This window comes from Piliocolobus tephrosceles, chromosome 5, assembly GCF_002776525.5.
Source record: "Piliocolobus tephrosceles isolate RC106 chromosome 5, ASM277652v3, whole genome shotgun sequence".
Lineage (NCBI taxonomy): Eukaryota > Metazoa > Chordata > Mammalia > Primates > Cercopithecidae > Piliocolobus > Piliocolobus tephrosceles.
Window position 1 is genome coordinate 16,705,672 of NC_045438.1, and position 16,202 is coordinate 16,721,873.

The following is a 16,202-nucleotide window of genomic DNA, read 5'->3' on the forward strand; positions in this document are numbered from 1 at the left end:
AATGTCTAAAATTATTTTCTCAGCTTCTGAATGTTCAGCTTGATTCTTAAACATTTTGTCAGAGTGCTCCTTCTGTAGGTTTCCAGGTGCGATATGGGCAAGCCCCCATGCCTCCATCAACAAAACAAACTCCATTCTGTTCATTTAAGCGACAATGGTTGCCACTTAAAAAAACAAAGATTTTAGTTTCGAGATGCAACACAAGTGTGCTATGTGATTGATTAAAACAACTGATCAGTCACAGAGTGTAGTTAAGTCATCAAATATACGAGATCAATTTCTACTACTGTCTGGACTTTGAGACAGGCCATAGGTTGGGAAGAGGTAGAGGCCGAATTGGATAAGCACACCTTTCCTCTTGGACGTGGGAAAACCTGCAGATTCCAGATGGAGTGTACCTTTACCTACCTGGGAGCACTAGAAAGTTTTTCCAACATGATTTCCAAAAGGACCGCCTCCGGAAGACGGCATTTCCAGGAGTGACGCTAAAGCTTCCTAGGCGCGGTTTCTCTGGCACTGACTGCAATGTCATTCCCAGAAGTACTACCTTCAGGAGGCGGGTCCTGGTGGGAATGATATCACAGTATGACAAGTATTGTCAGCATACCTGTGAATAGGCACAGAAAAATGGGTAACAGAACACCTGCACATCTATCATAAGAGGATAGGACATTCTACTTCTAGCTGTACCTTATCTCTTTGGTCTTCTTGAAGACAGGTTTTCCTTCCTTTTCCTCTCCGATATCAAAAAGGTCTGAATATAACTCCTTGTTCTTATGGTCTACCTGGAAAAGTGCACAACGGTCGGCATTCACCAGGTTTTTTGCATATATCTAAAGACAAATGACAAAATAAGGCAATGAGAAATTCAAAGAACTTGCAGGTAAACTTTATCATAAAATAAGTATTAATTTCAGCTGTCCTACACTCTAATTGGTTGGTATTAGCATTATAGGTAAATAAATATACAAGTATATAAATATTACATATATATGATCTAAAAGTCATTGTTACATGCTAATACTAACAGATCCCAACAGAATACACAGCTGATACGCATCCATACTGCTGTGCTGGAGGGAAGCATACCAGTCATGTATTCTGATACCAACTGACACTTCTCTTTCAGTTGGTAAGCAGTTGCTGGCCTAACTTCCCAAGTGCCCTTCTGCCATCCCAGGCCCTCTTCCAAAATCTCTCAGGCCTTCCCTGGTGCCTGGATCCGAGCCTCTGTCAGCACCACGACCAGCATTCATTCTGATTGGCTGGTGTCTGTGATGCAGCAGTTGTAAAAACTATGAGATATAACCTCTAAGGAGATACATGGTTTTCATATTTGCATTAGCTGACTTTTATTTGATGTACTGTCTAATAAAAATTTGTAGAGATTATTAAGTGTTTACTATGTGCCAGCCACATTTATATAATTTATATAAATTGATTTGCCTGCTCCTCACAATAACAATATTAACTCAGGAAAAATTTTTCCCCCATTTTACATATTAGGAAAATTGAGGCACTAAGAAGTAATTTGCCCCATTATTACATGAATAGTAAATGGTAGTAGTATTTGAACTGATACTAGCTGTTCCCATGGCCCATGCTTTTATAACAAATATGCTTTTCCATTTCTAAATGGAAACCATGTATTCATTTCATCACTCATTTGTGCTTCCATTTCCTTCAACAAATATTTCTTCAATGCCTAACATATCCTACTGTCCTGAGTGGGTTGGGGTTACAGCTGTGTCATTAATACAGTATTTACCTATACTGAGAATTCTGATAACTTCAACTATCCAGATCATAGCCATGAAATTATTCCTCGGAGAAAAAGAATTCATCCTTAGCATAAAATAGCCACCACAAAGTCTTTGCAAGAGGAACCTTGCAGCCAGGCGAAAATACAGCATCTCATATAAAATGTATAGATTTAATAATAATAAGTCTAAGTTAGGAACCTGTCTTCATCCTACGATTACACTATTACACCTTTGTGTTCACTGCTACTATAGAACTATATTTATACAGCCAGCAAATACTGGCTGTGCCCACTCTGCAGGTACTGAGTATACTGCCTAGTATCAGGACCTCTAGGTTACTTCTCACCTCCCTTAGCCTGTGAACTATATAAACAGCAAAAACCACTTCTCTTTTCCCACAGTATTCCAAATGCCCAGAAGAAGGCTGAGTTAGGGCCAGCTAAATTTTGTGGTCCAAACCCAGCCCCCTGACTGTTAATGTAAATAACATTTTTATGGGGACATAGTCCTATTCACTAATTTCTGTACTTTTTATGGCTGCTACAACAGCAGAGCTGAGTAGCCGCAAGAAAGTATGGCCCACAAAGCATAACAACTTACTATCTGGCCCTTTACAAAAAAAGTTTGCCAACCAACCCCTAGCTTAGAACATGTAAGATCTCTATAACCCAAAACTCTCAATACATATTTGAGGAAAAATGAATCACACAAAGGCAGGACAAGAGTGATGGAGCTGAGTCATTGGCAAATACAGAAGAATCACTTATCTAATTCACACACCCCTGAGATTTTAAATTATTAAGTAACAAGAATGACCCTGCATTATTAAAGATTAAATTATACTCAGTGAAATTTGTATCTGTAGTGTCTGGGGTAATGTCAGTTGCTTAATAAAAATTTTGGCATAAATACGTTAATATTTGTCGAAAATCTGGATCAAATGGACAATGTTTCAGAAAATAAAATAAGCTTAGAAGGTGTTGAAAAATATAAATCAAACCAGAATCATAAAGATAATTCAAAAACTATCAAAAAATATTACCAAAAAAAGACACCAGCCTCAAATGGCTTCAAATACGAGTTCTTTAAAAATTGTCAACAAATTCCCATACAAGTTATACTGATCTACATTCAGAAAAGAACTATTTTTTCCAGTTGTTTTTACAATGTACGCCGTGTCACTGATACTGAAAACTAACAAATAAACTATAAAAAAGAAAATCATGGACAGATTTACTTTTGAAACAGAAGAAAAGTTATAAATAAAAATGCAACCAAATCAAATCTAGCAATAATTAAACAAATATGACAATATTGAAAACGTAGTTTATTCTGAACTCTCCAGTAGCATAAAGTCTATTATAATTCATAATAGCAGTAAGACCAAGGAGAAAAATCTGCAAGATTATCTTCCTGGTAGTCAAAAAGCATGTGATGAGCCTTCATGTGGTGGCTCATGCTTGTAATCCCAGCACTTTGGGAGACTGAGGTGGGCAGATCTGTTGAGCCCAGGAGTTTGAGACCAGCCTGGGCAACATGGCGAGACCCCATCTTTACAAAAAATATAAAAATTAATCAGGCATGGCAGCATGCATCTGTAAGTCCTAGCTACTCAGGAGGCTGAGGTAGGAGGATTTCACAAGCCCAGGAGGCAGAGGCTGCAGTGAGCTGTGACTGTGCCACTGTACTCCAGCCTGAGTGACAGAGCAAGACCCCGTCACAAAAACGAAAGCATGTGATGTCATTCAGCAAAATCATTAATGATAAAAACTTTAGTAAAATGCAATAAAAGAATATATAGAAAAAGTAACAATGCTTTCCTCAAAACAACAGTCCTTATTATACCAAATGGTAAAATAACAGAATCGCTGCCTTAAGATACTAAAGTTAAGAACAAGACAAAGGTATGTTATCACAATCATTAGCATGCTAGTAGGCAAGAAAAAGATGAGGTATATATATTTGAAGAGATAAAAGTTTTTATTGTTTAAGGATAATGTTATTTAATATGTCAAAAAAATCAGCAGACAAACAATTCTAGGCATTAAGAAGGCTTCTGTGGCCGGGAGCAGAGGCTCACACTGTAATCCCAGCACTTCGGGAGGCCAAGGCCCTTGGGCTGCTTGAGCTCAGGAGTTTGAGACCAGTCTGGGCAACATGGCAAAACGCTGTCTCTACTAAAAATACAAAAATTAGCTGCGCTTGTGGCATGCGTCTGTTGTCACAGCTAGTTTTGGAAGGCTGAGGTAGGAGGATGGCTTGAGCCGGGGAGGCAGAGGTTGCAGTGAGCAGAGACCGTGCCACTGCACTCCAGCCAGGGTGACAGAGACAGACGCTTTCTAAAAAAAGAAAAAGAAGCTTCTGTTTTAAGATGAGCATTTCTAAACATATGTTTACCTTTTCACTCTCCCCAAGTATTAAGGTTTAACATTGAAATGACCCTCAGATGCTGAAAAGGAGTTAAAAATATCTAGACATATTTTGGCAATATTTATAAACTCCAAGCATCAGAAGGTCAGTCTAAAAGCCACCTCTACTCCCCCGCCACACACACGCATACACACATCCGCACACACATCCACACACACACATACACACATCCGCACACGTTTACCTGTAAGTGGAACAACTCTCTTTAGGGCAATAGTAGATTTTAAATTCAGATTTTAAATTAAGTTTAAAGTCTTCAAATTTCTAAGGAAAACTTACTTTAAGTCTAAACTTCTTTACCAAGTCAAACTAGCATAAAGGCAATATAAAGATATTTAAGAAGGGTACAGTACTCAGAAATGTACTATCTTTGAACTATTTTGAAAAGGAGATGGGCTCAAGCAAAAATGAAGAAATAGAAAAATAAATTCAAGGATACATGGGAAGACTCGGGGTCCAAGAAAAAGTGAGGAGCAAAGAAATCATTAAAACTATACTGAAACTGCAACACTTGTTAGTAAATGATACCTAAGAAATTATAGGCATCATGAAAAATTAATTTAAGAAACATGAAATATATAAAAATATTTATACATCTAAAACTATGTAAGGGTAGTGGATAAGAAGAGTAAAAAATAAGGAAACAAATGTGCTTCATTTATTATCTTGTTGGTGAAGTGAGTGACATGATATAAACACTGATTATTTATTGATTTTGATATAAAACTTCATTTTAAATGTAAGATGACAGCTGTCAGGGCTATTGCTGCCATCATGTAAAGAGAAACTGCCTGAGAATAAGAACTACACAGAAGTAAGTTGAACTGAGAAACAGAGAAAGACATATTCCTGAAAAGATAATTTGAGCCCCCATGTTCACTAATTATATAAGCCTGAACATTCAATGGCTTATCAGCAGTCTGAGCCAGTAAATCCTCTCTTTTATTACCTACACTAATTTAAGTAGTTAATGTTTTCAGATAAGAAAGGAAAGATAAAGTACCTACAAATTTATAGAAATTGATTTGAAGATCTAATTCATTGATTCCCAACTAGCAGCTGAGCCGCCTGGCTGCGGGGCATCTGGAAATAAGTGCAGGTATGTTTTTTGGTTACGAATTCTCACAAGCTAAAGATGCTGCAGGTCTGCGGTGCCCAGGATGACACTGTGCCAGAGGGAACTGCTCTGCCCAAATCAGCATCACCCCATTGAGAAGCACTGACCTAGATGAACTGATCACCTAGGAATTTAAGAATTACCCAGATTTGGTCAGGCGTGGTGGCTCACACCTGTAATCCCAGCACTTTGGGAGGCCAAGGTGGGTGGATCACGAGATCAACAGATTAAGATCATCCTGGCCAACATGGTAAAACCCCATCTCTACTAAAAATACAAAAAGTAGGCTGGTGTGATGGCGCGTGCCTGTAGTACCAGCTACTCGGGAGACTGAGGCAGGAGAATTGCTTGAACCTGGGAAACAGAGGTAGCAGTGAGCCGAGATGGTGCCACTGCATTCCACCCTGGTGAGAGCGCGAGACTATGTCTCAGGAAAAAAAAAAGAAAAAATTTCCCAGATTTGTCTGAAAATGAGAAATCTTCTATATTACCAAAAAGTTCCTCAAAAAAGTCTAACCTCATTCCCCACTTGTTTCTTCTATTTCATGGTTATCTTTTCAAAACACAAATCTGATCTTATACTTCTAGCTTACAAGCCTTAATTCAAAACTCCCTCCCAGGCCTGAGTGACTTGGCCCTTCCAGGGCCTTTCTTCACAGAAGCACACTGTTCCCCCATCACCTAAAGTAGAATCCTCTTTCCTCTTTGCCTGTGTAACTTCCACACAACCACCAGACCAAAGTCACAGTATCAGGAAAGCTTGCCACAGCCTCCCCAGCTACACTAGATCCCATCATGACTTTCAGAGCACTGTTAGCTCCTTTATAGGCCTGACTCTGACTGTAGTTTCATAGATGGCTCATGTCTGTCTCCCCACAGACTAAAAGATCAATGAGATCAGAGGCTGTGAAGGGTTTTGCTCACCATTTGATAACTCCAGTTACTATGTATTATAAGACTATAACAGATTCCCAAAAAACATTATAGCAGAAAAGGGTGAATGAAAACTTGAAGGATCTAATGTCATACAAGAAACTGAAAAGAGAATCAGAGATCTACCCCTAATAAGACCCCAATGGGGGTCTAAGAAATTATATGCATCATGAAAAATTAATTTAAGAAACATGAAATATATAAAAATATTTATATATCTAAAACTATGTAAGGGTAGTGGATAAGAAGAGTAAAAATTAAGGAAACAAATGTGCTTCATTTATTATCTTGTTGGTGTCTTATTGGCTGATTTGTATCGAACATTAAGGGAACAATAAGGGAACAAACATTGGTATCAAACATTAAGGGAACAAATAACACGTATACTTAAACCACTTTAGTGCATAGAAAATAATGGAACATTTCTTAGCTCATTTTATAAGCGTAGCATAACCCAATACCGATACAACCCAAGGATAGAAAGAAAGAAACATTGAGCCATCTGATGAATAAATATAGATGCAAAACTTGGAAATAAATATTAACACCCAATCCAGGAATAAAGAAAACATTACAATTGAATAGCCTTTATACCAGGAATGTAAGAGTGGCTCAACATTGAGTAGTAATACAGGTGTCTACTCCAATCATTTTTAAATAGCTTATCAAAATTTGATAATACCCAACACCAAATCAGATGCAAACTCACGGAAAATTAGGAATAGAAGAAAATGTTTTAAAATTGATAAATTATATCTGCTGTGGATCCACAGCAAATATACATAGCAATGAAATGTGAGAGGTACACACATCAAGAAAAATCAATATATCCCCTTGTTGATTTATGTTGCTTCCAATGAAATGTGGGAGGTACACATGTCAAGAAAAATCAGTATATCCCCTTGTTGATTTCTATTGCTTCCATTCAATGGTGTTCATTAGGTTGCAGCTAATACATTAACAGACACAAATAAATAAGTACCGTACAAACTAGAAAAGAAGAACCACTAGAACCTCTACTATTGTGCATTATAAATCACTGTCTATCTTGAAAACTAAAGACTATAAACTGGAAAAATAAGTTAACTATGGGGGACCATAATCAATACATTCACTCAAGAAATATTTTTCAAAAAAAAAAAAACTGAAAATAAGTAAATGTCCTTGGCTAGGAAGACTCCATATGCTGAAGATATCAAGTTTTCTATAAATTTAAGGCAATTCCTATATAAATTACACAACATAATGAACTGAGATTCATCACAGGAGTGCAAGGTTACTTTAACATAAAACAATCAATTGATATAATATACACTATCAATAGAATTAAAAATAAAAACCATATGATCATCTACACTGATGCACAAAAATTATTTGACAAAATGTAACACACTTGCGTGATAAAAACACTCAATAAACTAGGAATAAAAGGGAATTTCATCAACCTGACAAAGGCCATCTATGAAAAAGCCACAAATAACATCATATTTGATGGCAAAAAACTAAATGCTTCTCCCTTGAGATCAGAATAAGATAAGAAGGTCCACACTTGCCACTTCTTTTCAGTATTGTGCTATAGGTTCTAGCCAGGGCAATCATGCCAGAAAAAGAAAGAAAACAACCTGGAATAGAAAGTAAGGAGTAAAACTGTCTCCAACTGGATATGTATCTATATATATCCACTAAGAAACTAAGAAACTATAGGAACTAATACATGAGTTCATCAAGCTTGCAGGATACATAATCAATATATAAAAACCAATGTTGTTTCTATATATTTGCAGTATAAAATCAAAAAATAAAATTAAGAAAACAATTCCATTTATAATAGCATTAAAAATAAAATACTTAGGAATAAATTGGCCAAAATAAAAGCAATACTTATTCTCCAAAACCACAAAACACTGTTGAAAAAAATTAAGATCTAGATAAATGGAAAAATACCTCACGTTCATGTTTTAGAAGACTTAATTGTCTTCCAGTTGTTAAGATGGCAATACTTCAAATTGTTCTACAGATTCAGCATAATTTCTATTAGCATTCCACCTGATCTCTTTGTAGAAATTGACCTGCTACTTCTAAAATTTAAATGTATTTGTTAGGTACCCAGAAGAGCTAAAAGAATCTTGAAAAGTTGGGGAACTCACACTTCCTAATTTCAAAAGTTACTACAAAACCACAGTAATCAAGAAAGTGTACTGGCATTACCACAGAAATATAGAGCAACAGAATAGCATCAAGAGTCCAGAAATAAAATCACATTTTATGTTCAACTGATGTGCTGGGGAAAACTTGACAGCTACATGGAAATGAATGAAACTGGACCTTTACCAAACATCATATATAAAACTAACTCAAAACAGATCAAAGACCTAAATATAAGAGTTAAAAACCCTACAACTCTTAGAAGAAAATATCTAAGTAAATTTGCATGATCTCTGATTTGGCTTAGATATAAAACTAAAAGCATAAACAGCAAAAGAAAAAAATATCTAAACTGGATTTCACCAAAATCTTTGTGCCTCAAAAGACATTATCAAGAAAGTGAAAAGGCAACCTACCAAAATGGGAGAAAATATTAGCAAAGCAATTAGGAGACAAGGGAGTTATAGCTAGAATATATGAAGAACTCCTAATTAGCCAATGATAAAAAGTGGTCAATGGCTCTGAATAGACATCTGTCCTAAGACAACATACATGCGGCCAATAAACACAAGAAAAGATACTCAACATCATTAGTCACTAGAGAAATACTAATCAAAACCACACTGAGATAGCAGTTTACACCCATTATAAGAAGTCAGATAATAACAAGCGTTGGTGAGGATGTGGAGAAATCAGAACCCTTGTGTACAGCTGTTGGGAATGAAAAGTGGTGCAACTGCCATAGAAAGTTCGACAGTTCTTCAAAAAGTGAAACACAGAACTATTGTATGACCCAGCAATTCCACTCTGAGATATATACCCCAAACCACAGAAAACAGGCATTCAAACCAAAACCTGTAGAAGAATGTTCACAGTAGCACTATGTACAAGAGCTAAGATGTGGAAACAACCCAAATGTCTATCAACTGATGAATGGATTTTTAAAATGTGGTATGTATATCCGTAAAATGGAATATTATTTGGTCATAAAAATGAATGAGGTACTGAAACATGCACAGTATGTAATTTTGAAAAGAGTATGCTAGGTGAAAGATGCCAGGCACAAAAGGCTACATATTATATGATTCTTTTCAGACAGAATGCCCAGAATTGGTAAACCCACAGAGAAAGAGAGTAGACAACGGTTGCTTAGGGCTGGTGAGGCAAGGGGAAATAGGGGTGTAAGGAAGTGATAAGTTAAGGTGATAATAGCTAAAAAGGGTATCCAAGTTGCTTTATGAGTTAATGAAAATGTTCTAAAATTGATTGATGATAGTTGCACAAATCCATGATTATACTAAAAACCACTGAATCGAACACTTTAAATGGATGAGCTGTATAGTACGTAAATTACACTTCAATAAAGCTGTTTTTAAAAGAAAATAGTAATAATACAAAGAATAAGCGATAAGTGCTTCTTGCACCCCTAGTATAAGCTCAATGTCAGTCTACATTATAACTTTACATTTTTCTTAAAGGTATTCACTGATTTACAAATTCTTTCAGTTGTTTCATAACAAGAGAAGTTATTTTAACATACAATTATTTTATTTTTGTCTAGATAAAACTATAGAAATAACTTATCACAGAAAGAACGTGCTGAAGTTAATAACCTGTGTTATTCTCTAATTACCCTTAGTAAACTTCCTGTCTCTACAAGACGTTGCACAAAGCACACTTCATACTTGTCTTTTACTGTCAAATAAAAAAAAAAAAATCTTATCAGTATGCAACATAAAATCTCTAGATGAGAAAACTCTTTATTGCAGAAGGGTACTGTATTTTGAGATGGACCAGAAAAATGAGGAGGAGAAAGAGCATTTATTAAAGCACGTAACAGGGCACAAATGGTACCAAGAAAGCCTGGGCATCCATGGTATACACCCACACATTCTGAGAACTAGAAGCCACTTCTGAAAGAAGCCTCACTAGAGACCTAAAAGTACTCAGTAGCATAGGGAAATATGCCTATAACTCTACGTCATACAGCTTTCGGCTCAAAAGTGCCTGATAGCCATCTAAGAGAGAGGAATAATTAAGACTAGAACTAAGCAGAATGAACTTGAAGATCAGGAAAAAATCAATTGAGAATTCCTAACATATCCCATATATAAGAGGTGTTTTGAAGAATATAAAAAGAAACCAAATGTCTTTTCTAAGCATGGCTCTCCATTAATAAAGAAAAGCTCTGAGTTTTTGAAAAACGTTATTCAAACTTACTCCCCCAAAACTAAAAGAAGTGATAAACAGATCAAGGTGAATTCCTAAGCACTGCATTTTCATAATATTAAAAGTGCCTGTGGATAAAAAAGTGTAAATGTTATGCCATATATTAGCACCATGGGTCTAAGGGTTAAATAAAATTATACTCAGAACAAAAACAACCTACCATTATGTGTTCAAGTAGGGAATCTATTGCAACTATGTTATCAAAATATGTTCTGAAAAAAAGAAACAAAAGTCCTGTAAATAATTTTATTAGATCACAGTACATATTACACTTTGAATACATTTCTTGGTTTTGTCTACATTTAAATAAAAAACATAAATATCATTTGATTTTTGTGCTTTGGTAAAAAAAATCAGTACTGTAATATTATTTTAAAGAGATAAATGAAACTTTATCATTGACCTTAGAGTAAGGGCTCTATAATTCCAGAGAATGCAATCAGTATTTATTTTATTGACAAGCATCAGTGTAGAAAGTGTGTTGCATTTAACAAAGTATGCAGAAATAAAATTGCATCTACCATATTTAATATTTTCATTAATAATGCTGATCTAAAATAAAAATATGTAAATGTGCTAAATCTCATCAATCGTTAAATTATCACTGAAAACTGGAGAAAGTTAGTACTTAAAGTGTACTGAGAAAGTAACGTAATTCACTTGAGAAGAAATGTCGGCATACAAGTAATGCTAAAGATCTAAGGACTTTATATATAGAGTCTATATTCATTGTTATGAACAGCAAGTAAATGTTTCAGAGGCAAATAGTGCATATAATAAAATGTAAACCTGAAAAAATGTAAATCAATATGCATGTAATATATGGAAAATGTAAAGAAGGACTCTTAAGATAGACTCCACTGGCTAGGTAGTGCTTTACCTAGTTGGCTTAGGTATCCAAAGAGAGCTTTTTCAGTCTCATACTTCTTTAATTTCATTATTTCAAAAACTAACTGTAACATAAACTAGTAACTTCAAACTAATTAATGAGGATCAATAATAATTCCTGACGGGTAAATTGTTAGGTGCATTTACAGTGACATGTGAGACATAACATGTCATCATGGCTGCTGGAAGCCACAGAGGAAAAACTACATTATTACTTTAGTAAACTTGTAGGAGGACATGACCCTAAAGTTACCATGTCCTGGGGCATATTTTAGATTTCAATGATTAATTATATGAGTCAGATACATAGACGATGTCCCCTGTAGTAAATAAAAGCAATAAAAATACGTGATTTAATAAATATCTATTATATAATTGCTTCCACTGCCAGTCAAAGGGAGTTTTTCTAGGCCAAATCAGGGAAACAGAACATTTTCTCAGAAATGATAACTGAGATACTATACCCGGGAAAAATTGAATAATAATAATAATAATGTTTAACTTCCTGACGTTGTTAGAAAAACCAATTAGGACTTTTTGCAAAAAAATAAACCAGAACATTTTCCCTCCCACTGGAGCCAGTATTCTCCTGCAAAAATAGAGATATTTAGTGTCTTTAACATATTCTAAGAGAGTCTATTTAGAAAATATACATCAAAATTGAAAATTAAGATAATCACATATATATCTGCAATCCTTCACTTCAGAGTGAACGTGAATGAGAATATAACTCTACAGTCCACAATATGATTAACTGTTCTTCCCAGACTACTCGTGAAGATGGATCTTCAGTTATCAGCTGCAATAGACGATAGTCTATTTCTGCCACAGGCTGCCCTTAATTTAAACCATTGATTAATATGAGCTACTACATCCCTAGAAAAGAACACTTACTTTGATACGTCGAGTAGAAAGTCATTCAATTCAGTCTGTTTGGCAAGGCCTCTGCATACCTACCATATAAAATAATAGCTACAATTATAAGAGATTTCTGCTTATTCAAAAATAAAACTTCCAGAATACGAATTACCTTATTTATTGAAAGAAGGCCTAACACAATCACTTGGATTATAATGTAATAATAATATCAATAACCATTAATATTTACTGAATATTTAAATGTGCTAAGCATTGTTCTAAGCACTTTATATTTATTGTTTCAAGCACCACAAAACATTATAGGTTTGGAAGTTACATTTCATAATGGAGTTATAAAGATGTTAAAAACCTTACTGAGGCTTCAGAATTAATAAGTGATAGAAGCAGCATTCAGGTCTGGGTAGTCTACCCAAGTCCCTCTTTCGAACTACTTTACACTGTACTTCTAAAAACTGTAGTTGAGCACATGTTCCACCTACACTTGATAATTCAAGAGTCCTTTCTACTCGTTCTATTATACTACAGCTAGATTTTTCTTCCTAGCATACAGTTCCTCCCTCATCAACCTCAATTTGCTGAAACAGAAGTAGAAAAATAAAACCACCACCAAAAAAATTAAAAGAGAGAGGAAGAAGATACAAAGAATGCTATACTGCTACCATGTTCTTGAACTTTAAAGTCTAACCACCAGTAAAACTCTAAGTAGTTTGTCAGTTTTAAATTAGATAATATCTTCAAGAGATCCAGATATCTTAAAGTGAGAATGTTTCATAGACCACCTAGAGGAAAATTTAACTTAAGAAATGGAATCATAAAAATATCAATGCAACTCCAGTAGAAGATTATTCCTAGATTTTCAGCAGGACATATGCCATTTATTGCACAAATACATATATATATATGTGTGTGTGTGTGTGTGTGTGTGCATGTGCATTATACATATATATATGTGGATGCACATACATATAATTGCAGAATATTTAATGCAGGGAGTAAGTAAATATAACTGATTAAATTAAAATTTCTAGAAATAACAGAATATTGTAATATCCGAAAATAAGGCATTAGGTGACCTAACCTCTACTCCAGTCTTCAATGCTGTGTTCTAAAAAACACTCTTCTCCCTTAGGAAGCCCCTGTAAAAACACCCCAAAGACTCACCTGCACCTGATGTATTGCTACTGAAGCCCAGGCAAGATTTGCTGTTGCAACCTAAAAAAAATTAGAAATACATACCTGTAAGTAATAATATGTATTTTACATATGTATATAACAAGTTTTTATTAGTCACATGTAGTCATCTCAACAAAGGACTGGGGCATGCATGTATATGAAGAATTTTCTGAGATCACTGAGCTTTTGAACATTTTCCAAACACAAAGCATCAAATATTTACGAGGTTTTTCTTTTATATTTTTCCCCTTCTATTTAATTGACTTTAATGTTCTCTTGTTCATCTTAATTTTGAATAAAATAGAAAACAAACTGATTGTTAAGAGAGTTGTAGCCCAATGATTTTAACAAAATTATTATTTTTCAGTTTAACAAAAATGCTATTGAAAAGTAATCTAATGACCACTTTAAATAATGAAATATTTCTAAAACATAAAAATCAAATATATATATTATATATATATATATACACACACACATATATATATATATATACACCAGCTAACAAGTTCCTCAAAATTACTAGCTATTCTACTTTTATTATTCACTCATTCAACAAATATTCATGAGTGTCTATTATGTACCAGGCACTATTCTAGGTGCTGGAGATACTGTAGTAAATAACAGAAATAACAGAAATGGAGTAGCTTTCAGTGTACTTTAGGGAGAAGGACAAGAAAGGAAATAAGTATAGCATATAATAGATTAGATGGTGACAGGTGCTACAGAGTAAAAGGTAGAGGGAAAGAAATACTAGATAGGAGCCATTCAAATGTACATGATGTGTTCAGGGAGGGCTTTATAGAGAAGAACATTTGAGGAAATTCCAAAGGATGTGGCTGTGAGGGGGATAAGTAGAGAGAGGGAAAAAATGCAAAGGCCTGAGTGGTAGCCTGTCAGCCTTGCCTGAGGATCCAGCGTGGCTGGAGTGAGTGAGGGACAGGTGGGGCAGCAGGAGATGGGTTCATTCAGGCAAGTGGACAGGAGTTAGGCCACTGAAGGGAATTGGTTCATACTGGATGTGATAAATATCATGTTAATATTTGCTTTTAGTATTAATGAGCCAATTCAGTGAATAGTGAATGGAATGCAAATGTATTTGACACTAGAGCCTTTTATTCAGGACACAAGCTAAGAAAAAGACATTTTAAAGAAAACATAAAGACAACCAGAGTGTGAAAAATCTCGAAGGTCATTCTACTACTTTCTAGGACTCAGAATACGGCACGCATACCTTTTATTGTTATACTGGATTTTACTTAACAAAAGGACCATATTTCTTATGTAACCAGTTTCCTCTCTAAACAGAAATAGGTTTTAAAATCATCATTATTAGTATCAAAACACTGTTAAGCAAATTGTGATTTTAAATATTCATTCATGTATTTTCAGTTTAGTATTACTTAGCAATACTAACAAGCACTTTCAGTGAGCTAGGTACAACTACAAATTCTAACAGGCAGCGAGCGTTTAAAGAGCTCACCTCCTGGTGACTAAGACAGAAGGCTTCTTTGCCCCAGTGCCGATACAGCTCAAGAATACCAATCAAGTCACCAATTGCAGTGACAATCGGTAAGCAAAGAACAGACTGGATACGAGTCCCTGATTCCAGTCCAGTACCTCTTGGAAATCGTTCATCCTGAAAAACAAAAAGAGAAAAAGACATAAATTCAGTGAAATGGTCATTAAGTTATGATTCTTATTTCTATCAGAAATTGCCATGATACTTGTAATCAATAACAAGCAGTACTTTTCAAAGGAAAACTAAATGATATTTAGATATTTAGATTTATGATAGCCGCCATAAATCTTATGTAAGGAAATGTTTACTTTTTCATGGAACTTATACCCAAATATTGCTTTAACATTTCTTTATCCTCATGCAGTATACATTGAATGAATGATGAAAGTTAATTTCATATAATAAAAATAATCATAAAAGCTGATATCATCTTCTATGTGCCAGAACAGTCTCAGGGTGTTTACAGGTACAATGCCGCAGAGAAAATTACTCCAAATGTAAACACATGTGAAGAAAATTATATATCAACTTGTTTCCACTTTTAAGCCTAGAGTAACACAAAAGTGTATGTTAACAACAGTCATTCTAATTGAATCTCAAAGGCCTATATTAAGTATTCAAATCATCTAATAATGATCAATTATTTATCATAAGAAATGAAATTGGTTCTTTGATTTTTAATAATTTTCTAGCTTAGTGAAGTTACTCAAAGGAAGTACAGGGAAATTGAATGAATCAATATCAAAAGCACCAATTCTAGTTATTCAAATTCTACTGTCTGTAAGAAGTTATCAGGATAAATTAGAGCTTCATGAAATAGTATAACTCTGTACTTGTAATTTATAGATCTTTTGAAAACGTACATACACAACAGAACATTTTCAAATGAGAAGTTATATAGCATGGGCCCTCCTCTCTCCTTCCCTCCCTTCTTTCCCTTCTCTCCTTCTGTCTCCTCCTTCCTTCCTCTAGCTACCCAATTTATTCAAGGTCATACAAACAATGGTGGAAAAATCAAAATTAAAACCGAGGATTCATGGCTCCTACTAGCACTTAGAGCAATTTTTTTTTGCACTTGTATACTTGTTACCTTTAAAGTCTATATTCCATGTCATAAAATTTC

The 16,202-nt window shown here is 34.8% G+C and overlaps 1 protein-coding gene across 12 annotated transcripts in view; it reads right to left on the reverse strand.

Annotated features, from left to right (window-relative positions):
- Nucleotides 1-16,202, reverse strand: part of PDE10A (phosphodiesterase 10A) — a 333,920-nt gene that overhangs the window by 80,482 nt on the left and 237,236 nt on the right. For all 12 annotated transcript variants that reach the window (XM_023223598.2, XM_023223597.2, XM_023223602.1 and 9 more), the window contains 5 exons: nucleotides 15,041-15,196; nucleotides 13,546-13,596; nucleotides 12,400-12,458; nucleotides 10,778-10,829; nucleotides 691-833 (listed from right to left, as the gene is read on the reverse strand). In XM_023223598.2, coding sequence (XP_023079366.1) covers nucleotides 691-833; nucleotides 10,778-10,829; nucleotides 12,400-12,458; nucleotides 13,546-13,596; nucleotides 15,041-15,196 — 461 coding nt within the window. The remainder of the gene's footprint in view (nucleotides 1-690; nucleotides 834-10,777; nucleotides 10,830-12,399; nucleotides 12,459-13,545; nucleotides 13,597-15,040; nucleotides 15,197-16,202) is intronic.